The sequence below is a fragment of the Amblyomma mixtum genome, chromosome 3 (assembly GCF_055824585.1).
Source record: "Amblyomma mixtum isolate Tamu chromosome 3, ASM5582458v1, whole genome shotgun sequence".
Lineage (NCBI taxonomy): Eukaryota > Metazoa > Arthropoda > Arachnida > Ixodida > Ixodidae > Amblyomma > Amblyomma mixtum.
In genome coordinates this window covers 53,112,507-53,138,590 of record NC_143014.1, presented here as the reverse complement: position 1 = coordinate 53,138,590, position 26,084 = coordinate 53,112,507, and the positions used below count along the sequence as shown (strand labels likewise).

Sequence of the window (26,084 nt, the reverse complement as noted above, 5' to 3'; positions counted from 1 at the left end):
GACCAGAGCTTAAATGGTGACATGCTCGGCTGCAGCGGGCGGCCCCTTACTTCGACGGGCAACGCCGTATTTCCCGTCTGGGAGAGGCCGATTTGCTCCGTCCCGCGGCGCTCCCCTTGCACATCCGCCGAAATATCACTGGCGAAATACGTTCCGCATGCCTCCCGCTTTAGCCTCCTGTATTGATGCCGGCCCCGCCTTGATAAGCGAGTGTGCTGCCATATAGGCTGAGTGGTCGGCGTGTTAATGGCGTCTCTACAAGCCTCCCTAGGCAGGCGTTCTACTCAACACGCTATCGCTTCCAAGAGACATGAAACCTTGTATACCCACCGTCGAGGACTAAGGACAAGCTTCCTAGTCGCTTAGCCAGGATTAATTTCACGACTGCCAGAAGAAAGCAGGCAGCTGCACCGACTCCGGCAAGTATAATGAGGACGGGTATCTGGAAAGGGGGACAAATGAGAATTGAAAGCATACGAGGAGAGAACTCGCGCTCATTCCATCTCAGAGAGAGGAGCCAAAGAGTGAAGTGCTCCTCTGTAATACAATCGCGTTCATTAAGACTACTCCGAGGTGACCGAACTTCCCAGACTATTCTGACTTCTTTGCCTTAACTGAGCATCTGAGGCGGCGCTTCCAAATTTATTTTACATTAGAAGTCATGAAGTGCTCTTACGGAGAGTAGATCTCTAAATACCGCTTCTTATTGGTATCTGCTCGTGGCCGTTAGTAGTTTGTTTGCGTGTGCGTCCAGTATTTTTATATTTCGACCTTTACATCTCAGTTAGCAAGCTGAACTTGTGCTTAAGCTGATGACCCTAGCTCTTCGTCTGTCATCGTATCAGTCACCTCCAGGTTGTTGTGAAACCATTAGAACAATTTCATTTCAAAACAAGGCAATTAACTATTTAATGTAAAATCAGGCGTTCTGTTCAACTCGTAATTAGCAACTTAACAGAAATAATGAAATAAGAGCTAGCCTCTTTTAAGAAGGTCATCTGCTGCTTTGAACGCTAACAGCAAGTTATCCGTATTTCCCACAACACATCTTTTTTATTTGCTTTTCAACTCAAGACGATTTAGACAGGGTACGGTCGCAGTAAAGAAAGCAAGCTGTCCACCTTAAACATGTTTAATTGGCTCTCCATGTGCGAACAGGGATAAACGCGTAGCAAGCTATGGGATCTTTTCGGTGCACTATCGCACAACGAATTCCGGTTAACACTCAGCACCGCATTTGATTATACCTAAAGTGTGCGAATGTTTCGCACAAGAAAGGTGCCTGCACCGTCAAACTTAACGAAAACAAATTAATCGCATTCTTTTGCTGAACATCCTCTCCTTCCATCTTACATTGCTTTATCTGAACACGCGTTCAGGTGAGGAGGCTGCGGAATCCCTCCGATGAAGCGTGACCGGACGAGCACAGGAGCTAAAAGCTAGCGCCCCGCGGTGCTCATCAATTCGCAGCAGGCTTCACGATTTGCCGCCGTCTATCTCGCATCCTGCAGGAAGTCCGCAACGCCAGCACCGTCTTACCCAAGTGGGGCTCTCTCGCACGATTAGGTCGTCCATGGCTTTGCTGATAATGGCAATCGCCGAGAGTATAAAGAAGAGTCCCAAAAGCATGCAGGCTCTATGGGGAGAAACAAGACATTCGTTAGGCACAGCGAATGGAGATAATGCGAGCGTAGCCGCTCCGAAACGCCTCGCCGATTGCGTTGAGCTGGCACGTAAACGAGAGGGGAAGACGAATGGCAGTGCTTAGTTTCGCATCGTCGTCAGCCGCAAAAATCCGCGGCAGCACAAGAAAAGCATGAGACGAAAAGACAGCAAATACATAAATATGACACCGCGTATACTCAGATCACGCAGCGCGCATGACGTCAAGAAATCTGAGCGCCAGAAATGTTTCCGGTTTTATATCAAAGTGGCCAGCCATAAAGGAGAAGCAAGAATTTCTCGTTTTCGTTCTCGACTTCAGCGACTACTAAGCTCTTTAAGGCGCCTCCTAATGGCCCTCGGATACTAGAGTAATAGCGATTTCAGCGCAGCTTAAATAGCTATATGTTTGGGTCTTGCGATCTTTCATCCTCATTTCGAACCGCGAAAAGGGAGTCAGATTATTTTTCTTCCTTGCGGTCTCCGGAAGTTTCATATCGAAGTTTCAGTTATAGAATGTCCACCTGATAATGCACGAAACTATAGACTTTTACTCGACAGCTAACATGTGATAATCCTTTTTAATTGTAGTATGATACACCAACATGGTCATACTCACGTGTGACGAAATGAATAGGAAAACTTTCCACGGATACAAACGAAAGCGTGAAAGAGAGGGTCAAGTTAGAATTGTCACATGTGCATGGTAAGTGCAAGAGCCCGACCATATGCTCCAGCCAATAATAAAGGGGACGACGGAAACGATCAGAGAAAACTAGGCGGAATGGTGACAAAGAAAATTTTAGGTTGGTTATCTAACGCGGGGAGGAGAGGATGAAATGGTGAATGCAGTGCTTGAAGCACTCTGCTCCTAAAACCTGCACTCTGCTGTCACAGGTATACAATGCTTTTTTTTTTTTTACAACTTGATTCGCAGAAAAAAACCTGGGATAAGGGGGAGGAAGGGTGCGGTCCGGTTCATTAGTAGAAATCTTCTAGCCAGTGAGAAGGCCGGAGGGTGGCCTTACCGTCCCCCTAATACTCACCCCTGTGCAGCCTAGCTGCAAACGTTGACCTCCGGCATAAACAGACAGATCGAAAAAATTTTGACAGTGACTCAAAAAAGAGAAGTCTCGGGCTTCGGGTATGTTGGGCGCCACCTAACACTACCCTCTGAGAAAGGGAAACTTTTCTACATGAACCTCTTATACGTCTCCCTCCAGGTGTTATCTGCTGCATTTACTGCATAGACAAATTGCTTCAGACCCAAGGAAAAGTTCGGCACTTAGGCCGCCTGCCTGCAGTACGATTATGACTTCATAAATGACGTGGCTTCGTGGGCCTTCTGGACGCCAAAAAAACAGTTCCAGAACCTATTTGCGAAGCATTGTTGTTGCATGGAGTGTGTTATCGCTGCATAAAGGTCTCGTGAATGCGAAATCATACTACTTCACAGTTTATTCGGAAAATCTAGACAAAGTATAGACATAACACCATAGCCCTGCTTTGTTTGTGCTACGTTTGCAGAAATGGCGAATGTGGCGTTCGTGTCGATGTTCACTAAAACGGTTACATTAAAGTAAACGATCCGTTCAGAAAGCTTTCAGTTCCATTGTAGTCGTAAGTTTAAGAGCATCTCATTTAGCCATTTACTTCCGCGTTTTCCACTTTCAGTCAGCTGTGTGGGTCGGAAATCTCCAAAGTGTACTAATATAATAGCGCATAACCAGGTACTGGCGGGTCGCCATGGTACTCCAGCAATTATTTACAAACTGTAACGGTGAGCAGTGGTTGTGAAGCAAGGTAAGGTATAAACCTGACAAAGAACTCACTGCTTGCTTCAGCCACCGCGGTGGCTCAGTGGTTATGGCGCTCGGCTGCTGACCCGAAAGACGCGGGTTCGATCCCAGCCCCGGCGGTTAAATTTCGACGGAGGCGAAATTCTAGAGGTCCGTGTACTGTGCGATGTCAGTGCACGTTAAAGAATCCCAGGTGGTCGAAATTTCCGGAGACTTTCACTACGACGTCCCTCATAGCCTGAGTCGCTTTGGGACGTTAAACCCCCATAAACCAAACCAATCATTGCTTGCTTCGTTCGCACAAAACTCACCGCTCTTACAAGGACATTTGTTGGCGAGATATTCAGGATAACGATTTTCTAAAAGCGCTTCTAAGACTTGCATGTGTTCCATGTGTCGTGCTGACAGATGCAATATGACCTGTTGCGTGTAGTTTTGTAAGTTATCTGCTCTGTATTGTCGGTGTCTTCGCGAAACGCTCATCTCGGTATCTTGGTCCGTGGGAAATTACCGGAGGATATGAACTGACTGGTCGGCTATGGTGCAAGAACTATTAAAGTTTATGAAAGTGTGATGAAAGCCTGCATCACTTTCTTTCATATCGACAGTTGAGAGTTGCTGGACAGGTACCATCATCTTATATGGCCTCCTTATTCAATAAGTAGTTTATGCAAATTGTCAAATGATAAGACGCCATAAAACGCGAACTGGTAATGCAGAATGTCGTGCGCCATAAAAGTAGCTAAATATGGCAGAGAAATTGATGCACAGCCTAAACAACATTTCGTTATTATACTTCTCTACATTTTAGATACACCCTGCCCGAAGAGATATCAGATATGACCAAGTACAGCGCATAATTAAATTGCGGAAACCCTACCACCTCTCTCTTAACCTGAGCGCTCTAGTGCTCTTCCATGCTTATCAAACAATTAAAAAAATGCAGGGTACTTGTTCGTTTGTAGCCACACTACACGCACTTCACGTCAGCCCCGCAAATAGTGCAGCCTGGAAAAAAGGGATCATGACTAGGAAAAACAAACATCTTGAATGAAATAACGATCAACGTTCTTTTTCGCGACATAATTCTCTTCGTGCTTGGGTCTTGTAAAGAAATAGCATAATGTAGTTAACGTGCCAGACGCGTACTCACACACGCTCTCTTGCAAACGAGTAGTGCGGGGTTAAGTACTGCCATATCACAATAATTGAAGACAGCATGTCCAGAAGGCACTCGGCCTGAAAAAAAAAAGAAAGAAACGTTAAATGCAGGTATCAAACAAGCATATGGTAATAATCAACAAGAAAGACACGATCTTACCGCAAATGCGTATATCGAAGCACTGTTCCTCTGGAATGCGAAAACTGCAAGTGCAAAAGTAAGAACAATTTAAAATACGCCACTTCTTTGTTTTGTCAGTGTGCTTGCACTTTCTTTTTCAGTCAGAGCGAAGAGAAAAACAGCTCGAAACAATTTAAAGCACCGATCCTTTTGCACTGAGAGCGCCTTTACCAGGGAGCGCTTTAGAGTAGCTGGAGCGATTAAGCGTTATTTGTCATATATGTGGAAAGTTTACGCCATCAAAGTACAGTCAGTGAATGCCGATCTAAACATGTTCAAGCTTCTTTACATTTTCCGCATTTCGTCTTTGCTGCCGAAAGGCCACAGAATAAAAGCTTGTTAACGAGTAGATCAAACACCCTCTCTACCGATTTAAATAACAGGCCATTTTGTACAAAGCGCATTCCACTATTTTTCTCTCACCGCAGCAGTGCGTCGGCTTCAGTGTCAGAGTAAACTCCTTGATGCTAAGGCTGCCCTTTTGGGCTCCTATACCATCTTTTTGCCGAAAGTCACAGTTGGAATAACGTCGCTCCTATAGCAGTGTGTGTGTGTTAAGTCACATGATCACAAGACAAACATGTCAGCAAACTGATGCTAAAGGCCCAACGGACGTCCTCCATGACTCGTAGGGAATGTGGAAATAGCTTTTCGTTTTAATTCGAAACGAAAACGAATAGTGTTGCTTTGGTGCCAAATCGAATACGAATGAAACTGTAACAGGACCGAATCAAATACGAGTAGAATACTTATGAACTTGCGCTACTTGCGCGAATATTCATATAAAACGTACAATTGTGCGAAATAATAGAAGCGGTGGCGCTGCGGTACGGTGCTATAATTTGTGGAGTAATAGTTAAAGCTGCAGCCGAAACACGCGAAACTCATCTCCACTAGGCAGTGTGCTACAAGAAGCCAGTATATAAACTTATGACCCTCATGTTGTATGTAAAATTACCTCTTGCTAATGCGACAACGAATATACTAGCGCCACATTTCAGTAGATGTGAGGGGCGGAATCTATGTATGAACCATGGCCTCCGAGATCTTGAATGTAAGCGAGGTTCGCTGTACCTGCCTTAGCCCTACCGCATCCCCCAATCTTGGAGGCCTTGTGTGGGTATTACGAGTGCTGCAACTCGAATGGACCCTTTTCACAGCGCTGAAGCCTTCATCGCGAGCAGACCGATCGCATGCTGGGCGGCGTCGGAGTGCGCACTGTTTCTGGATTTACAGTGCACCTGAAATGTAAGCTCTTAGAAGTATGGTACATATTCCTAGGGTTATCAGTTCAGCCGAGAAGAAGGGGAAAGTAGAAACAAACCAAAACAGTCACTCAGCTGCCCATTGACCGCCGGTAAAGTTACGGGGACGTTGAGTAAACTTACCAAAGCCCGTGCCCCCTACTACAATGTTGAAGACGACAGATACGATGCTCAACGTGAGGACGCATTTCCGGTTGAGGTCGCCTCCCTCGAAAGGGCCGTTTTCCAAAAGTTGTGAATCGAGCTTGAGCGGTGTTGTTTCTGCGGAAAGAAATGATCACTGATGCAAAAAGTGCCCGGTAACTTCTGCAGTCATCCGGGCTAATGCGCAAGACAGGCAACGGTTGTGGACACCAAGATTTGAAAGCATCATCTATTGCGGAGCACGCATAGCTGATAACACAAGTGACATCCATAACTGTTTTTACGCTTCCCCGCGTTTTTTTTTTTATATCAAATGGGGCAGGTTTCGTGGGATAGTTTCAAAATAAATCAACACCAGTGCCCTTTAATGCACTTTTAAGTATTCTGGTAACAGTACAGCAAGGCAGAAATTTGGGCGAGTTGGTAAGTATTCATGATTTTGTTCACAGCGCAACAAGAACGGGAAAGACGAAAGAGTAACACAAACAAGCGCTTGTTTGTGTTACTGTCGTCTTTCCCGTTCTTGTTGCGCTGTGAACAAAATCATGGTAACAGGACCACGTGCCGTCCGACACATTCTTCATGCCGCGTTGTTCTTCATGAATCCAAAACGGGCTGGGCTGTTTAATGAGTATTTCTCGCAAAAAAAAAAAAAAAAGACTGCGCGACTCATAACACGGGGTTTTTTTCTTGCGAAATGTGAGCAAATGAAGTTAGTAGTTAACGCAGTCGCTTTTCTTTCCGCTTTTACGCATAGGCCTCACTACTGAATTTTGCATCTTTGACCATGATTCCAGCTTCTAATATTCCGTTCAGTATCTTTAAGACTATCTTTTAGTGCGTTGAAGTTCTAATATGAAGCTAGTGTACGTATCTTATCAAACCTTGAAGGCTTGTGAACATTTTCTCTTTGTTAATGATCGGTAGTTCCTGTGTTAAGTCAGGAAGGTAGGCTGTCGGTGCGCGCCTGCGGTTCGGCTTGCGTTCGAGACAGTTCATGCACCAGCGCAGCGAAACTTGCCTGTTGCATGAATGAAAGTATCGTTAAATATCTGCAATAATGGCTCCACTTTTTCTCTTCTTGGTGTGAAAGTAGCGTGTCTGAAACCGTACATCAAGCTGCTTGTCAATTTTTTTTGTCTTTCTTCCATTATTCCTGTGCATTGGGAACTGCTGAGATGAGTGCTCCCTTTTCGCCAATCATGTTTTAGCGGCCGCCAAATTTCGATACGCACGAAATTCTTGCTTCAGCCTGGCATTTTCTGGCTTCCTTCTGCAGTTCTATCAAGCCTTATCCTTTAGGTAACTATTTCCTCGACACTTAACTGGTGTTCCCTCGCTCGAAGCAGTAACGAACAAAACACGGCTAACAAAATAGAAATACTGGCATATGCGAAAATAACAGGACATTCAGAAACACTACTTATTTTCGTGCTTACGAGAGCATCTACTCCAGTACTGGTGGTATTAGACTGACGTAAACATTTAATGAACATATTAAGCAGGCAATCCCATTTGATGAAAATTCTTTGATGAGCAATCGCAAAACATCAGCATAAGTTTCCATAGAATATTTCATTTTCGCTGCGAGAATATTAAGACAGAAAAAAAAACGATTTGCCCACATATCTACTTAATTTCAAAATAAAAAATTGCTCATTATACGAAGTCCAGAGTTCGACGAAAACTCGTCTGGTTGAGATAAATCAACGTGAAACTGTAGACGCCCAGCAAAAACAAAACGAAAAACAGAAAAAAAAAAAGACTTTTTTTGTTTTTGGTCGGCGTCTAGTTTCACGTTATGATTTGTCCCGACCAGATGAGTTTTCGTCTAACGCTCCCCTCTGGCACAATGTCACGTTATTGCTAATTATACGTACTTAAGCACCCGACCTCATTCACCAGTAGATCGGACGCGTGCGTTGGCAATCTGAGGTCTCGCTACACTCTCCGGGCTCCCGCTAACGCGAGCTGTATTATTTTCAGAGCTTTGTTTATCCTCACTATACTGCATAATTATACATACATGTTAGTGGACGAGCGGAGATCCCGCTATGATAGCGCTAAATGATTTGACGGTCACTTCATTGACTATTTCTCATATCACAGATACCGAAGACCGCGAAAGTCAGAAATCGGGATTTACGGAGTCCACGGCCAATGTACATGGCATTGGCAACAAAAACACAATAACAGCCGATCCAATATGCAGTGATCTGTTACAATATGAAGACGTTAGAAAAACATATGTACAGTCGCGGCCATAATACGAAGCATGCTTCGGCGATCAAATTTTGGCGCCTTGTTTAGTGAAAATTAGGAGGTGCTTAGTGCAGACGTGCTAGCAAATGTCATTGTGTACAAACGCGAAGAGTTTGTGTAATGTGCGAAAAAAGTTCTGGCCACATTTGTAGAAGCTCGAATTTTGAGTGTGCTTTAACCACTGTGTTTCAATCTTGATGCACGCTTCAGGTTTATTTGTGATATAATTGTAATTCTTTTTTGCGCAAGCGCAGTTCCGTATTCAACTTTTTTACTGTTTATCGTCTTTGCAAGTAAGCCTTTGTTACTAATGTATAATCTTATCAAAATCTTGGGCTGTTGATGTGTGTGTGTTTTTTTTGTGCTCTTAATAAGACGTTGTGCATGCCATTTCTTTTAACCAAACTCATGTTTGAAGTATGCTTCTGAAAGCACTGCTATGTAAACTTTGTATCTGTGTGTTCCCACCTGCTTGGTCTTCCGAGACTGCAGTATCTTCCAAGTAAAAAAAGAAAAAGAAAAGAAATTAAGTGTACGTGTGAGTATAACTCCATTCCTAGTGCGTTCAAGAAAAATATACGTCGTGCGGTGTGCAGGCCACTAGAGTCCCCTGAATCCGCTAAACAATTTCTACTCCACTGAGAAAAATATGAGAAGAAAATGAAAAATGAAAAAAATGAGAAAGTTAACATTGGCTCTGACTGAAATGAAAAAAATGATTAATGGTATTGGCGAAGAACCAGCAGGCTCTCTGCTCAAGAAATGAGATAAGTTTTCTAACCACCCCATTTTTCCTGTGCGCGCGCCGCCCAGCCAGCTAGTAACTGCGCCACGGTTTCTGCTAACCTTACTTGGGCTTGCCGAAACATCCCACTTAATTGCTGTCAACAAATTACAGGCCTGTCGTGAGAAATCACCGGCCAGTATTGAAAGGCAGCAACAGCGAAAATTTGTCGTCTTGGCTGACCGGTTTCTGTGTAGCTTCTTTTTTTATTTCCCTCTTAGCGCCGACATAAATGACCACTCGACCTTTGTGCTTCCGGTCTTTCGCATTAAAAAAAAAATTCTGCTGATCATCACATATCTCTCGCAGAATAACTGGCCCTTTAATCAAGACACTTGTTTACTGAGCAGCCTTGTGCTCATTCGACCCGGAGCCCTGTTATTTGCGGACAGAACAATCAAGCGAGCAGCAAGAAATACCACGCATATATAAAACTCAGCACAAAACGCATAAAAATTGCGCCTCATGCCGATATTTACTGTTTTCGCCGCTGGAGAACCGAAAAGAGATACGGGCTTATTTGCTGATTTCACAAGGCGGTAATAAACTGCAGCACGGGGAGCATGGTAGAAAACTTTCCATCTCCGGCGTATTTCGCACATAATGACTACTAACATCTGACCGTTCCATGCACTGTACACCAGTCCCGAAAAATGTTCTTCCTTTTTTCTCAGCAACTGGGCTTCTGCGTTTGCGAATAGTCCCAATGAAATCCCAGCGGCGCGCGCAGCATAAACATCGCGAATTCGAATTTATCCGAAAATAACGAATTTCGGCATTTCATTTGGTAGAACTTTTGCTAAAGAGGGAGATTTCCAGTTCAACATTGGCCGCGGTGTGTTCATTGTGCTGGAGGCGAAATGTAAAAAACGCCCGTGTAGGGAGGTTTCAGTCCACGTCAATGAACCCCAGTTGGTTCTGTGACGTGCACCGCTGTGGGGGATGGGGGGGGGGGGGGGGGGGGGGGTTAAGAACCTCACACGGACAAACGTCGTAACCCATGAAGGCATTTCACGAATACGTGATCATTTTTTTTCTTTCTTGGGGGGGGGGGGGGGGGGGGGGGGGAGTATTATAGTAGTGTCGGGCAGTTCGCACAATTTTTTTTTTTCGTGCCATAATCAATAGGAATAAAACGGACTCGCCCCTTCTCTGCGGTTCCGCACACGACTCGTTACAGTACGCACGACATACTGCCAAAAGAAGTTGGAACAGTGACCTCAGTCCACGTGGAAACGTGTGGATGCATTTTGGTCAGGCCACGACTTCGTTTGATTTTTTCTCAAAATGCTGTGTTATCACAAGGATCGGAAGCATGGAGTTGAAATCCGATCGTTCAAATGAGAGTTGAAATGAAAAGACACATGCGTAAGGTATGCGCCGATTAAGCCGTATACTGTTCTGCCACGAACTTCATATTTAGAACTAGATTCAGTGATGTCACCAATTAGCGACAAAGTTTTGAGCTAGCGCTGTAAGGGAAAACCCTAAAGATCTGGAGGATGCATGGTCATGACGGGCTGAAGGTGCGCCATGGCCATGCTATGCTTACTAGGATTTCCAGTTGGCAGTGCGAACGTAGAAAGGAAGTTATCGAAGTTTCATTCTCCTAAGACTTCCTGCCATCACCAGCCACAACATTGCGAAAGATAGATATTGGATATACTAAGCTGCGCACAGCGATAAATCTGGCTGCCATTGTAGATACGTACTGGCGGCATGATAATGATGTTCCTGACGGCTACATTCTTTCATCGTGTTTTTTTTTTCTAACAAAGTATGCCTTAAAACCCAAAATCCATCGCGCCGAAAAGATCCGAAAAACTGAATTTCCTCGTACTGTAGATGAACGTTCCGAAAAAAATAAAAAGAAACTTTGTACAAATGTGCTTCTCGATTTAGCTCTTGCATACGAACCACGAAACCGGCAACCGAGAATTCGTTTACAATGTTTGGTTCGACCGGAAACTGGACCACGAGCGCACTGGGGGTGCGCTCGTGGTGAAGAAAAAACTGCACTAATTCGTGCTCATTTCGGCAAGCGGTAAAGCGAGCAGCGCGGGCAATGTGGCATTCCCTAATGCACAGCATGCCAGCAGGTCGGTTCCATCAAGTCGCACAAAGCGATAACAAGAAATTAATGCTCGCCGCAGACATTAACGTCCCATTGGCTTATGAAAGCCAACATAATGACCACATTCCAAACGCATTACGCCGGCAAGAACAGCAGCGTCACTATGCGCGGGGAACAAAGCCTAGAGCAGACAGCGTTGAGGCATAATGAACTGTACTGCGCCTACGTCGCTGTACCGGCCCTGCCCCAGATAGCTCCCTTCCCTTTTACAGAAGCCGACTGAAGCAACACTAGGGAAAATGTTAGAAAAAAAAAATGGTACGAAAAGACAGCGAGCAACAATAACGTCAGCGAACACACTTCCCCTTTCCGCGGAAATTCCTAGACGATGACGGCTCATTGGCTGCTCTCATCCTGACTACATCGATGGGCTCATTGTTGCTGTTAGTGTTGTTCGGACTTCAGAAATGTATTTCCAGAATACTTACTGCAATAATGCTTTCAACCATTTCCATGTCCGCAAACGAGACCAAAGCGCGCTTTTAGAAACGTCTCATTCCTTGCCCGGCCGCCGTCATACATAAAACACGCATAGCGCAATTCTGTGTCTGATGAAAGATTCGACCACTTTGTAGAAAGCAACATTAGAGAGGTTTGAAAAGAAAGCTACTCAGGCCAGCGTCAGCAAGTGTCCGAAAACTGAAGTTCTTTGAAAAGTCACCTTAGCCTACTCGGGTTAAATGTGGCGGCCACAGTATATCTTTGAGCAATGCCTGACAGCCGTAACAAGAACGACATGTTCGACTCTGCACAGCTCAGCGATTGGACTGTTTAATGGCTGGTAGCAGATGCTAGCCTTGAGCGGTGGAGTTGAAAACCATTTCGACAGATTCTAAAAACACCGCGGGTACCGCAAGCCAAGAAGAAGAAAAAATACCCCTAAACCCAAGTTCGCAACAATGGCAGTTAGCAATATATATCTCTTACCGCTATGAAAAAGCTTTTTTTTTGAGATTTGGGTGTGAACGATGCTGGTAATGAAAACCACGGCAAACGAACTGAAAGCCACTTGTTTTCAGAGGTACGTTTCTGTTATTCGTCTATTCCGCAATATTTTTCGCGATTTCAAGGCTTGAGCAACTGCGATCATCTCTTTCGCACAATTAACGTATGTGACAAAAATAATACTGTGCTTCCGTCATAATTCGGCGCGCTGTGCGTTCACCGAGTACAGTCTAGCTCCCGAGATGCGCACCCCTACTAACGTGGAATATCTGTAATGTTTGATTTACAGGTTTATAGGGTTTAACGTCCCAAAGGCTAATATCTGCAAAGGTCTCGTGAAATAAAAGAAACTACCACTAATTCGTTGAATAAAAGAGAACCCCGGAATGTCAGCCGCCGCTCTCATTGAAATGAAATAGAATTCGCTGATGAAACAGTCCCGTATAAACACTGGCAGCCGGAAAACTAGCCCTGATAAACTCCTTATGTGTACTTGAAGTACACTAATAAGATCTTCGCAGATTTATCCTCGGAAAGTATCACAAAGCAGGCATCCACGCCCAGCATTACGCCCAACGGAACCGCTAAAGCGACGGTCGGGGGAAAGAAACCTGAAGCGCAACGTGAGAAGGCACCTGTTGTGGGACGATGAAATATTGCGTCAGCGTTTCATTTAAAGAGAGCGCTCAGCCGCACTTCTCGCGGAGCGCGCGCACACTCCCAACGGAGGCAGTAGCGCCAGCAGAGAAACAATTCCCACTGATGATCGCGCGCACGTTCGTCATGCTAGGGCGGTGCTGTGCAAAACCGAATCCAGAAAACACGCTCTCAAACCTCCTCCGATCGCCGGGAACTAGCCGCGCCAAAAGGAACGCAAGGAGAGACGAACGCCGAGTCGTATACAGCTGCGCCGCTTCCCATGCAAGCTTCGCGCTCAAGTTTCTCCTAAGATTTTCAACGTGCGAGCCCAGCCAGACCATTTATGCGGCGCACAGGCGTCTGTACAACTGCGTGCATTCCTCTTGGCGAGGCTTCATCTTCGTCCCAAAGCGAAGCACGGACTGAGAAAGAGAAAGCCTCAAGCTGCGCTTAACACTAGCGGAGCCAAATAGAGCCCCACTGCAAGGGACTTAAATATGAACCACGGAGCCAGGAACTGACTGTTTCAGCCTGGTGCTATGCGAGCTAGATTTGTACGCGTTTGCAGCCGAGGGTGCATCTTGGTTGGAAGAATTGGTCTAGTTAACGCTCGGGAGATGCTTTCTGCGAGGTCAATTCACTGTCATTTATTTAAATTTGCAATTTCGTAATAATAATACATCGTCAGAATATTAGGTGTGATCATACTGACAGTAAAACACACACTGAAGGCTAAATGCTGCATATTTATGCAAGACTCGAACAGAAATTCCTGTTACATGAAATATAAGAGTACGTTTGCAGGGCCGGAATGGTGACTGTTAGCATTACTTTTGTTTCGAAATGCCTAGCCATATCAAAAATCCGAATGGATGAAGACCTTAGAACCGATGGCACTAAATCACAAAGCGGTGGAATACAAGCGCTGTACAGGTCAAAATGTCATTTTTACAAACTTTCGGAACGATAAACGAGAAATGCCGACGTCCCCTCGACCAGAGCCATTTGTCAAGCGTCAAATATGGACGCAGGAAGCTTCGATAAATAGCTTCGAAAAAATCTCTGGTTCGTACTTTTCGATTTCTGCGGAACAAATTGCAAACAGCCATAATTTACTTATGCGTTGGGCACAAACACCAGTATACAAAAAACACATCTTACGAACACTGAAGACAGACCGGGCACAGCATTAGAGTTACGCAAGCGAGTGCTCTCCATCAAAGGAATAAAATGTGAGAGCCAAAAGGCGGCACACTGGCTGTTTTGCCGTCACAGCCGTCGAACTCCAGCACAGCGCGCGCGACTCCCAAGCGCAGCCAGACGCCACCAGAGCTCGGAGGGAGATGACGCGGTCTAGTTTGATTTGCACCGCTTCGCATCACTTCGCGCGCATCGCCGAGCATCAATATAACCCGGCACTGCAGCCCGGGAGAGAAATGCGGCCCGCGGTCTGCTCGTAGCTCTGGCACGGGAGAGCAACCGCGCAATGAAGCGTTCGGGCACGGCAGCAAAAGAAGAGCAGCACCAGGCGGAGCCGGGGCGCATCCCTTTCGGCGGCCGACGACCGCCGGGAGAAAGTGCGCGGCCCTGCTCGCGCGAAGGCCGCCGCCGGCGTCGCACTCACCGTCGGCGTAGTGGAAGTGGTACGGCTCCCAGGAGTGAAAGCCCATGGCGGTTCAACGGCCCGCGCGGGCGGCGACGGCCATGGCGACGTCCTCGCGGCCGCCAACGCGGCCAGAGTGCGTTTACCCGAAGGCCGCCGATGCAGACGCGGCTGACCGATATAGGCGGCCGCTTTCCTCTTTCGGAGCCTCGGAGCGGCCACCGGTTGCCGCGAAACAAGGCCCGCGCGTGAGTGAAAGAGCCGCCCTTGGTGCGACGGGAGAATCTCCTCTCGCAGCGTGCTGGGCGAAAATCTGGGTCGGCGGGCGCCGAGAGAAGGCTTTCCTCCACTCGGACCGGCAGAGCCACGCGGGGAAAGGAGCGGCTGCCAATTACTACTGCCGACCAGGGAGTGGGCCGCAGTGGGCCCCTCGTCTGGCGATGCCGACCACGGCTCCCGACCGCCGGCGCGAAGGTGTCCCCCCACCACCGTCGGCGACCGCGCCACCCAGCCCTTCCGCGTGACGAATGCATCGGCACTTTTCCTTTCGCTTTCTTTCCTGGAGCTGTTATTCCCGCTCCTGTTGAACACCCCGGTCGCCCCGGGGTGCAGATGGGGCCCCCTAATGTGTTAGAGGGGTGCGAGCGCAGGTGCATTCCTCCGCTGCATTCCGCGGCGGATCAGGTCCACGCCGGCGGAGGCAGCCGAGCCGCCTTCGCTCTCTTGCGGTTTCTTTTTTTTTTCTTGAAGCACATGTTTCTGCTTTAGAATTTAGTCGGGTGCAGTGGAATGATCGGAGTCTCTGAGCTGCAGTCTCTGAACTGATGATTCACTCGACGCTCTCAGTACGAAGATAATGCCGAAAAAAGCGTCGCATGCCCAAGTGCAACATCGCGTGCAGTCAGTCGCGCTCGTCGGCAGTTTTATGTAATGAATTGCCGCACCTTTCGTCATCGCTTCTTTTTTTTTTTTTTTTGTACAGCGGGGCGCAGATAAATTGTAGGTGTACATTCATGGACGAAAGTTTTCGGGATATGCTGGTTCATGGAAAAAAAAAATTGTACGTTGCCTCTCTAACCAATCAGCTTGTATTACGAGTATTTCAAACAGACGGAGCGCGCATGTCTCGTCGCTAATTTGCTGGTTTCGTTGTATTGACTTGCCTGATCATAAAGAAAACCTTTTTTTTTCGTGAACCCACATACCGTAAACTTTAGACCAAGCAATAAAGAAGAAGGGGCGGAGGAAGTCTAGTTCGGCCTACCAGACTCTGGATACAGGACTGGCACCACCGAAGCCTGCATGTATTGGGCAGTTTCACGCCTGATTCACGTGTCGGCAATATGACGTGCGAATTACCGCCTGCGGAACTGCGGTTCTAGGCGTGCCAACTACCAAAATTAACAGTGCTAAAGCCAGATCATGGCAGGTAAGCATTACACATTCGCTATTTACTGACGCAACTGACGTTACTGTTCAGACAGACCTAAAAGCCGCGCACATTTCAGTCACGTCGCACAGCGGACAAAATGGTGCCTAATGAAGTACTCAGACGTTAGCGGCCCCTGCAGTAATACACACGCATCTAAGTGCTATTTCAGTCTCAGTTTTGCTTTACGTCTACACTGTATTATTGGCCACAAAATTTTATAGAATGCGTGCCAGCGGAAAAAAAAATTCGTGCGACGATTACGTTTCTCCCTAATGTGAAATTTGAGCTCAGCTCTATCGGTTTCTCAGGCTCTGTAGGCTCATTATTTTGCTTTGCAAACAGGAATATTAAGCTGCCTCGAGGCGTGCCGAACATGTCGCATTAGCTTCAGGCGAATACCTCTCATGAAATGTTGCTAGTTATTTTGGCTGGCTAGAATGCAGCAGAACAGCAAATTCAGAACGTAACAACGGTATAGGCCCGTTGATAGCACAGGTGCGCCAGGCCGCACCGAGAGCAATCGCTGCGCTTTGTCGTGACAGGCGACAGCTCTGCTGCTTACACGTCCCGCTCGACCTGGATTCGACCTCAAACGCAAAGTGAGTCATTTGTCACTCGCGACCACAATTTCGCGACGTCGCGTAACCTGGAAGCCAGCCACGCGACCACGCTCATCGCACGGTCCGCGATACGGCTGGGCGACTCTCTATGGACTTCATTCCCTGCTTGCCTGGAACTAAGCGAACCGAAGCAAAAGGAAGCCCCAAGACAAAGAAATGTTTGCCGCTGCTTTGGAAAAGGCGCTTTTCAGGAAACAGTGAATGGTATAGTGCGGACTAAGAGTTCATGCAGGGTACCGAACCAAGATGCAAGGTAAAATAGAAACGAGCAGACGCAGTGAACAATGGAAAGCGCCGATGCAGCCCAAATGTGTTCAAGTAGAGACTGCAGTGACAAGTCAGGCACGTTTGTTCAAACCACTACTTGCTCGAAAAACGTTTCGATCTGCATCACTATAGTCACCACGGCCAATTGCGCTCACAATGTCACAATGTCGGCGATCATTTTTTTTTTTTTATCATTTGCACAAGTGAAGCTTGTGTGCAAAAGTACAAGAATGCTAAGGCCGAAACGTGCGCCAAACTACAGGCTCTTGAACAACGTTGCCTAAGTTTTTACAGGCCGAACGGCAAGCGCAGGATGAAGCAATTGTGAAAGGACTATGTACACCATTTACACCAACGTTTACACATGAAGCGCGATTGAGAAACGTGCATAGTGAACGGTCGCAATGGGTGCTCATTTTCCGTGTAACGTCAAGTCCTTTCGTGTTTAGTCTTGATTATGGCTAAAACATATCCTGAAGATTTTTTTTTTTTTGCATATGCTTCAGAAACGAAAACAAGAAATATAGCTTCATGCAGATCCATCAGCGGCCAGCACAGCTTGCAAAAGCATGCTGGAAGTAACAAAAAGAGACCTGATAGTTGAGCCAGTTGAACTCGGTCCAAAATGGTGAGCACCACAAAACACAAGGAGTGAAAGATGTACACAGGATTAACGATTATCAGGGTTGCAACGCGCTCAACAACGGTGTCGACGGCTTTCTCTGCTTGATGCCACAAAAGTTTCCGACGAAGAGCAGTGGTTCTGGGCAAGCCGTAAACAATTTTTTATGCGAAGCATACTACTTTAGCTACCACTTCAGCCCTTCACCGTGGTTATGCGCCTCCAATTCACGTGATACATGACGTCACACCACGTGACACGATGACGTCACGACAGTGGAGAAACGGGGGCCCACCTCGCGCCGTCGCTGTGGTTGTGCGCCTCCAAATCACGTGTTACATGACGTCACACCACGTGACACGATGACGTCACGACAGTGGAGAAACGGGGGCCCACCTCGCGCCGTCGCTGTGGTTGTGCGCCTCCAAATTACGCGACACGATGATGCTTCGCATTCTCCAGGCTTAACCAAGTTAAGCCTCAGCCATTTTTTTTTACCAGCTCCACGAATTACTTCAATTATTTAGAAATCACTTCGCAATCACGCGAGCAGAGGGATACGCGATCAGAGGGATTGCGACGAAGGCGATAACTGTGGCGGTCTTGAAGGGATTTGTGCAACTTGGAAACACGCAATGCTACAGGGCTCGCATGCGAGCGCTCTTGTGTTCCTGCAGTTTTCACTGTAAACAGAAGAGGGTGAAAAGGAAGCAAGCTCTCCTCTAGCGCACTTCCTTTTAGACAAAACAGAGGACAGTCTGTAGGCTGGCTTAGGCGCACACGGTTGTTCGGCAAAGGACGCAATGCATGGAAATATGTGGTGGTCAATGTTCGAAACACGAAGGCAAAAAACAGCACGCAGAGTGAAGTAGGCTTGAAAATAATGCTGAAAAAGCGTTGGGTGGCGAAAACTTTCAGGTATCTACGCTGCCATTGCGTCGGTACTACCTGGAAGAGGAGGGCTCGGTGACTCGCGAGTCAACACAGGTGTCAAGGGGGAGGACAAGATAGTAGGGTAGCCCCGAACAAGAAAGCAAGAGATTCTGGAATATTCACGGAAGAAGCAAAATGTTAGATGCACCGAACTGAGAACTTAAGACTGCTAGCGATAAAATTAATTTCCAAGGGAAGCGCTTCCTTTTCGAGGCTAGGGTTGGATGGCTGAGGACGAAAAGCTACCGGTGAAAATTCGATGTCATGCACGACATCCCCTGCTGTAGTGTGCAAGACAGGAAAACAATACAACATTCTTTTATCCATCATAAGGATCTTCAACCATCGGTAGTCGGGTCGACAAAAATGTCAGCAATGCTTTGGGATTCAAAAAAGCGATGGTGCAGTCAACCTCCATGAAGTGGAAATAAAAGGTGACCAGATGATGTACGGCGGAGGGCGAGAGAATAACTTATTTAGAGAGACAGAAACTGCGATAATGTGTTAAAGACACGCGAAAACACTTACCGTCTTGACACGAAACACAGAAAAGGTTAAGCTGCTACTTACTGTTTTGTTTTTTTTTTTTTTTGCTCATTCATCTAATTCGAAGTTTAAGAATATTCCACGAGCACGAAATTTCGCAAAGACGACATGGCGCCCCTATTAGATCGGCTCTGTTTACAAAATTCTACTAAATCATCTGACGCCGCAATGGCTGGTACGTGGCCCATGCTACGTGGTGTTTCAACCTGAATTTGCTGCTGAATTGTATTATATCATCTGTGCACTCATTGTTTTTTTTCATTCCCCCCTACACTAATGCCCGCAAGGGCGCTGTAGGTATGTAAATAAATAAATAAATAAAAAAACCACCTTAGCAGGAACTCGGCAATAGACAAAAAACACTGAAGGCAGTTTCTTGAGCAGGATACTTTTGAAAACAATACCCCCTCCTGACGAATTGCACAGCGTCAACCAGGACATTTCTTACCGAATTCACCTCGTCGACGCGGCAAATACAGCTGTCCGAAGTTATTATCACGGCATTTGAGCTCGTCGCTGAGCTCCAGATATTTCACGGAGAAGAGAGAGGCTCGACGTAAAGAAGCAAAGAAACAAAAACGAACAGAAACAAAGGTGTCATGTCAGGAGCGGCAACTGGCCATTTTAAGCAATGTTTGCGCGATCGCTATAGTCCTTCCGTTTGATTGAGAAACAAGTTTAGCTCATTGCCAGGCCTCCGTGAGTCGCGTTTTCGCGATGTCGGTTAACCGAACAAAGAAAACTAAACAAAATATTAAGTGCAGCACTAAGAATAGTGATTGTCTTTTGTCAGATGGGAAGCTATTAAGCCTCTAATCATATGCTATTTTTGAGCTTTTTTAGAGCGCTGGATCTAAATAACTATTTAGTGTCAAAAAAGATTGACATCTCATTTAAACTGCGCCGAAACAACGCTCTTTTTGCTGCAGTAGCTTTCCGGAAGCACTGCACGCAAGCTGGAAAGTCGAACAAAGCTTATTTTTTTTATGCACTACGTTATTTTACTCGGTTTCTCGTACCAACAATTATTGCTTTTAACAACGCCTACCACTGAAACGTAAATACGTTTACCTTTCTAATGAGCTGAAAATTTTTCATAAACGGGAGAGTTACAGCAATCACGCAAACATTGTGAAAAATGGCCACTCGCCGTACAAGCGTGAGACTCCCGCCTTCAACGCCTCTCTTTCGGCGCTGCGGAAGGGTTGCCTCCGCACATTACACTCCTATAGTCGCAGATGCGCGTAGGAATAATACGCTGATCTCAACGCCATTTTTTCCCGAAATACTAGACGATGTTGCTGAAATTATTTGCGGTACCTATTTACCGTGAGCTGTAGTACGTGTACATTTCGTGAAAAAAGCGAGAAAGAGGTCCTCGCGAGAACTGCGACATTTACAGAACCTAACTTTTTTCGTAAAATACCGCCCATGAAATTAATGTAATTGTACGATTGATTAGTTAATTGAAAAAGCACTGTGTTTCACTGTAGCGCAGTCATAGAAAACCTTTTCTTGAACGTAAAGGACAGTTTATGACGATTTAACGCCCCAAAGCGACTCAGGCTATGAGGGACGCTTGAGCCTAAAAGAAGAAATAGTGATTGTATATGCTACCAAGTGGAAACCGGGACAAGTTCGCAAATTAAAAAAAAAATGCAAAGGCTTTGTGTTGCCCTGACCTCAAAAAAAAAAAAAAAAATCCCACAGAGTTGCAATGGCCGCCGCCGAGCGATCACCAGATGGCAGTAGTGGGTCGTGTTACACTTTCGCATTACGTCTCCGCAGCAGAAGCTCCCCGATTTCGGGCAACCATATCAGCAAACCGTGCAGAAAAAAAGAAGGTCGTGGCAGAATAGCTAGCGCTAGCGATCAAAGAGCGGAAGCTGCTAAGGACACGGCTAACAATAGCAGGTCAGGTTACCTGAGGTCAGGGCGCCTTGCACAGGTGGAACGCCGAACGCAGCCGGTTGCTTTCATTATTCCAGCTGCGGCAAATTTCAAGAACGGATTTGGCTATACGCTGCTTCTCATTGGAACATGTGTTGGAACACAAAGCGCTACATTTTTCAAAAGTATTCAACTAATTACGCGTATATAGAAGCCCCACAGAGTTTCGTTTGTTTCAGACTATGCCCTCCTCAAGCAGCTGAAAAGGTGTTGGCTAGCAACGGCAGGATGCCCGAGTAGCAAGGCGGCTGCTACTGAGCCACGCAACTTACCGCTATCTTGCGACGGACGTGGCAGAGGGCACATGGAGCGCGAAAGTGACATAGTGCGCGCGGCGAGAGTAATTGCCGCCTCTAGCATGGCGCTCTTGCGCTTCAATACAGGGCCAGGCCGTTAGAATGCGCGTAGAAGGAGCTTGTCTAGAAGGAGCCAAATCGATAGATTACTACACAGAATTTCCGCAAACATTTTGTATGGCACGTCTAAGGAGACCTTAGATAGTGCTGAAAGAATGATTGCAGCTGATGTGTACTTCATTCAAGATTTATTTACCCATGCAGTAATTAGTAGAAACTACTTTTCTAATAACTTTAAGCTTCCTGTGAACAAACCTAAAATACTAAGAAAAGTAGAGTCGTTTAAGCTTCCCAAGATATATACACACTATGGAAAAAGGTGCCGAATGTTCTACATCCCATTCCTTTTTAACCAGCTTCCAACAAAAATACTATCATTGCAGACTATCAAAGAGGTCAAATCACAAGTAAAATCCTGGCTAGTTACGTCTAGAACCTTTAAAACGGTACACTGACATAATGGCTCGAAACACTTTGAAGGTCTTGTTGATATGTGTTACGAAGCACGGTTGCTTTTTTGTTGTTGTTGTTGTTGTTGCATCCTCATAATCTATGTATTTAACCTACTTTTTCAGTGTGTACAAGTGTGATTGTTGTTCCTATCAATATATGTTTTTTTTTCTTTTTTTTCTCTCTTTTATATTGCAAACCATGTAATTTTGTCTGTACTGAGTCTGCACTTTGTTTGATTGCCGTGGCCCGCCCACAAGCGCCCTGTCTTGCGCTTCCGCGGGCACACATACTTCCATGTGTAAATATGACAAAATAAATATGTATGTATGTATGTATGTATGTATGTATGTATGTATGTATGGGAAGCAGTGTTCCCTCTCACTGTAGTTAAAATACATCCTCTGCTGGCCACGATGGAGCTCCACCAAAAGCATCAAGGTTTCCGCACACAGAATAGCACACGCGCTTCTTTACCGCTACCCAGTTGGAACTTAGACGCTTTTCTGCCTCTTCCAGTAAGCGACAGGTGGATTGTGCTTTAAGCTTTTATCATTGCCTTCACTGGCACAACCTCCGCTTCACCGAAAGCGGAAAAAGTCGCAAAAAATTTCTCAGAACGAAAAGAGTGACACAGTTATATCGCTTTTCTCTTATTCCCTTTTGCATCAAGTCGGGGCAAGGTGAAGCAAGTTATTTTACAGGCATACAAGTACCTGTCGCGATATTTTGGCAGAAGGCGACATAAAAAGGCGTCAACATAACCCAAATAGAAAAAAAAAAGTTACAACCGCACACGGCGTTTCACCTCATATCAACGATGGTTTAAAAACACGCTCATTTCCCTGGAATGAAAGGAGCAGCATACCTGGAGGCCACTCACTGCACCCTTTAGTGAGTTTTAGTTTTATTTAACTAGTTAATAGAGACTAACTACCCGTCCTTCAGAAGGTTACAGATCGTCAAGTGAAGCAACAATCAGAGCAGTCTCCTAAAAGTTTTCATTCAGGAAGTGTTTTCTACGTATTAAACCAGGTCCACAAAAGCCCCGCCGAGTGCTCCAAAGCCAAATGCGCCAGAGCGCCGGCGAATGCGACCGTTCGCGGGCGCGGATGGAGACTGCGGGTTGGGCGTTCTAGTGAAAGAGCCAGTAAAAATGCATTTTGCCTTTCGATTCCAATATTCAGGTTTTTCTGTTCTTTTTCTCGCACACAGACTAAAGCTGACTTCACAGAAATAATGCCACTGGACGCTCCTTACGGCGCTCTTCATGTGACATACCAAGTCGATCAGCGCTCGAGCGGTGCCGTCCGGTGGAAATAATCCGAAATTCTAAAGAAGACATTGACTTTCACTGATAATACTTGCGCTGGGGAGAAGCCTAATAGACATGTGCACCACACAGGCACCAGCGCCTTACCCCGGGGAGCCAAGGAGCTGCGATAAGATTTAACTTCATTTGCTCCCCAACACACGGCTCGAGCGCTCTAGACGAGTGTGATAGACTCTGAACTCCAAAGATTTGAGTTCAGTTATTAACCTCACCTAATTAGTTACTCGGTCACTGCCAGCACTGTCAGCTACTGTTAGCAGTACTCCGTGTATTTAATTACGCCAAAAGGTGCCTCTAGTTTCGAGAGCTTTTATGAAAGTTACCTGAAACATCCTAAGGTGGAAATTCGGGCTACTTGGTGGGACTTAGCGAAGAGATACAGCGCGGGAGAGACGGGGAACTGTCACCCGTGTCACTCACTGTGTCTTGTCTCTCCAGTGCTGTATCTCCTCGCTATGATACGTCCTTTATGTGAACCAGCAATGTAAGCGACCTGGCTCGACGTACATATTGCGTTAGCTGTGCTACTTTTTTATGCCCTTAAGACAATGAACCATGCATCAAGCACACGCGCCATAACCTTAACGCTAGTTGAGAGCAAAAAAAAAAAATGCATTTGTTGAGTGCAGAAAAAAAAAGGTCATCCAATGAACTGCGCGGGAAGACCCAAAAGCAGATCGCACAAGACACCGTTTATGAAGCGTATACTGTACACTACGGAGACCACTGAACGGAAGGTCAAGGCAGACACTGACGCCGTTCATGAATGCGAATAGGGTGCTCATCGTAAGCCTGGAGGTCAAAACCGCCAGATGCGAGAACGAGAGCCGCAGTGACTTGTCTATGGCGCCATTTACGGCCACCGACACAGAGCGGCCGCAAGACAGAACAGCAAGCAATGCATGCAGTAACTCACCCAGGGCACCGTCCGTGGCTGTACACCCATTGGTGTGCGATCACGGACGGGGGGTGAGATAGCAAATCCCGCAGCGTGTCGCCATGGTCGCGGTTTATGACCTCTATGGCGTGGCCCGTTTTGCGCGCATTTTGCGACCCCGCGATTTATTTTCAGTCCTCGCAGGGAACAGTGCCACGGGAGGGCTCGTTGTCCGCTCCTGCCTTCATTTCTCACGAGGACTGCTGCGTACCATGTTCACCAGTAGCATCTATGCTGCTGTGCCTACCGACAGTGTTAGGCGATTTATTTTAACTTGTTTCGCCATAGAATTAGATTACCTATTAATAATCCAACTCACGTATCACATTTCCTCTGTTATAAAAGTACCATGAAAAACAAACAAAAACGGGAGGGTGGTTAAACTTCTGTATCGAAGACGAGAGGTGTCAAGGACTAAGCTTTATGGTTTATCGGCGTTTACCGTCCCAAAGCGACTCAGGCTATGAGGGACACCGTACTGAAGAACTCCGGACAATTTCGGCCACCTGGTGTTCTTTAACGTGCACTGACATCGCCCAGGACAGGGGCATCTAGCATTTCGCCTCCAACGAAACCTAACAATCTATTTCGTCGGGAACAAATGTAATTTCCCCCGCTCTACGCCAGTTCATTCAAGCAGACGAGGATTTAATGGCTGTGCGCAAAAACGCACTTGATTACGTGGAATTTTAAACAGGCATAAATTGTGAAATGTTATACACGAAAAAAGAAATGAGCGCGAGTCAGTCTCGCTGCGCCCTACCCGCGCCGGAGCCACAGCTGCACGAGTGAGCAATCCGACCACAGCTTCAGTACGACCCAAGCCACATGCATCTACATAGTTGGCGACATCTCAGATGAAATATCTCTGCCGTCCGTAACACAAGTCAGGTGCGCTGAACGTTTCTTCATGTTCCGCCAAACATAGTTATAGAAAGTTGCGCGAAGGTCACCGAGCAACTTTTACTGACCAAAAGGTCCGGGAAGTTTGTATTGCGTATTTGTAATATGTATTCAAGTTTGACGGTAAAGAATGAAATGGGTTCCACCCAGAGGGATCACATGCCGCAAAATGCACTGACAGTGGCACGTAAGCGCACATGGACCGCACCGAGCAGTGTAATGCTTGATTGTTTATTGGTTTATTGGGGCTTAACGTCCCAAAGTGACTCAGGCTATGAGGGGTGCCGTAGTGAAGGGCGGCGGAAATTTCGACCACCTGGGGTTCTTTAACGTGCACTGACATCGCACAGTACACGGGCCTCTAGAATTTCGCCTCCATCGAAATTCAGCCGCCGCGGCCGGGATCGAAGCCGCGTCTTTCGGGCCAGCAGCCGAGCGCCGCAGCCACTGATCCACCGCGGCGGGTAATGTTTTGCTCGAGGTGTATGAAGATTGTTGACGGTTTTATAAAATTCGACGAACTCCTAAAATCATGCAAAAGGCGTAAATTTGAGAAAAAACGATGTCTCGCCATTCAGGTAATTTTAGGGACTGCAGCAGGCACCTGCACAAGAGAGAAGCGGTGTATTACGGTATTCAAATTGATGCCAGCAATATTCATTCAGTCCTTGAACCTTAGGCAGCCTTAACTACTCTTCCGTAACTACGGACACTACGATCGTCGCATGCTTCTCGGAACCTTCCGTATGCTCAAATTCTGAGGCAAAAGTGATGATTAATGATTGAATACTCATGAGAACAGTTTCAGTTTCTGCAAATTACATCTATATGAATACATTTTCTTCAGAATTCAAATTAAGTAATTTATAGCTGTTACAGAGTCGATCACACTTATCTAGAGCGCTCGAGCGGTGTGCCGGGGAGCAAATGAACTGAAATCTTATCGCAGCTGCTTTGCTGGGGGTAAGGCGCTGGTTCCTGTGGGGTGCACACGTCTATTAGGCTTCTCCCCAGCGCAAGTATTACCAGTGAAAGTCAATGCCTTCTTCAAAATTTTGTATTATTTCCACCGGATGGCACCGCTCGAGCGCTCAAGTGTGATCGACTCTGTACGTCAGTGATCCATGCAGAAGTACATTTCACATCCCACGTGAAT

General features: G+C 46.4%; 1 protein-coding gene across 6 annotated transcripts in view; it reads right to left on the bottom strand.

Moving 5' to 3' along the window:
• The window catches only part of LOC149350218 (transmembrane protein 163a-like), an 80,960-nt gene that overhangs the window by 5,439 nt on the left and 49,437 nt on the right, over positions 1–26,084 (bottom strand). For 4 of the 6 annotated variants that reach the window (XM_089579188.1, XM_089579190.1, XM_089579191.1 and 1 more), the window contains 5 exons: positions 6,192–6,329; positions 4,783–4,826; positions 4,615–4,700; positions 1,540–1,636; positions 331–442 (listed from right to left, as the gene is read on the bottom strand). In XM_089579188.1, coding sequence (XP_089435314.1) covers positions 331–442; positions 1,540–1,636; positions 4,615–4,700; positions 4,783–4,826; positions 6,192–6,329 — 477 coding nt within the window. Of the gene's footprint in view, positions 1–330; positions 443–1,539; positions 1,637–4,614; positions 4,701–4,782; positions 4,827–6,191; positions 6,330–14,600; positions 14,865–20,923; positions 20,988–26,084 lie in introns of those variants that run through there. The other 2 variants (XM_089579193.1, XM_089579192.1) reach the window with 2 other exon arrangements.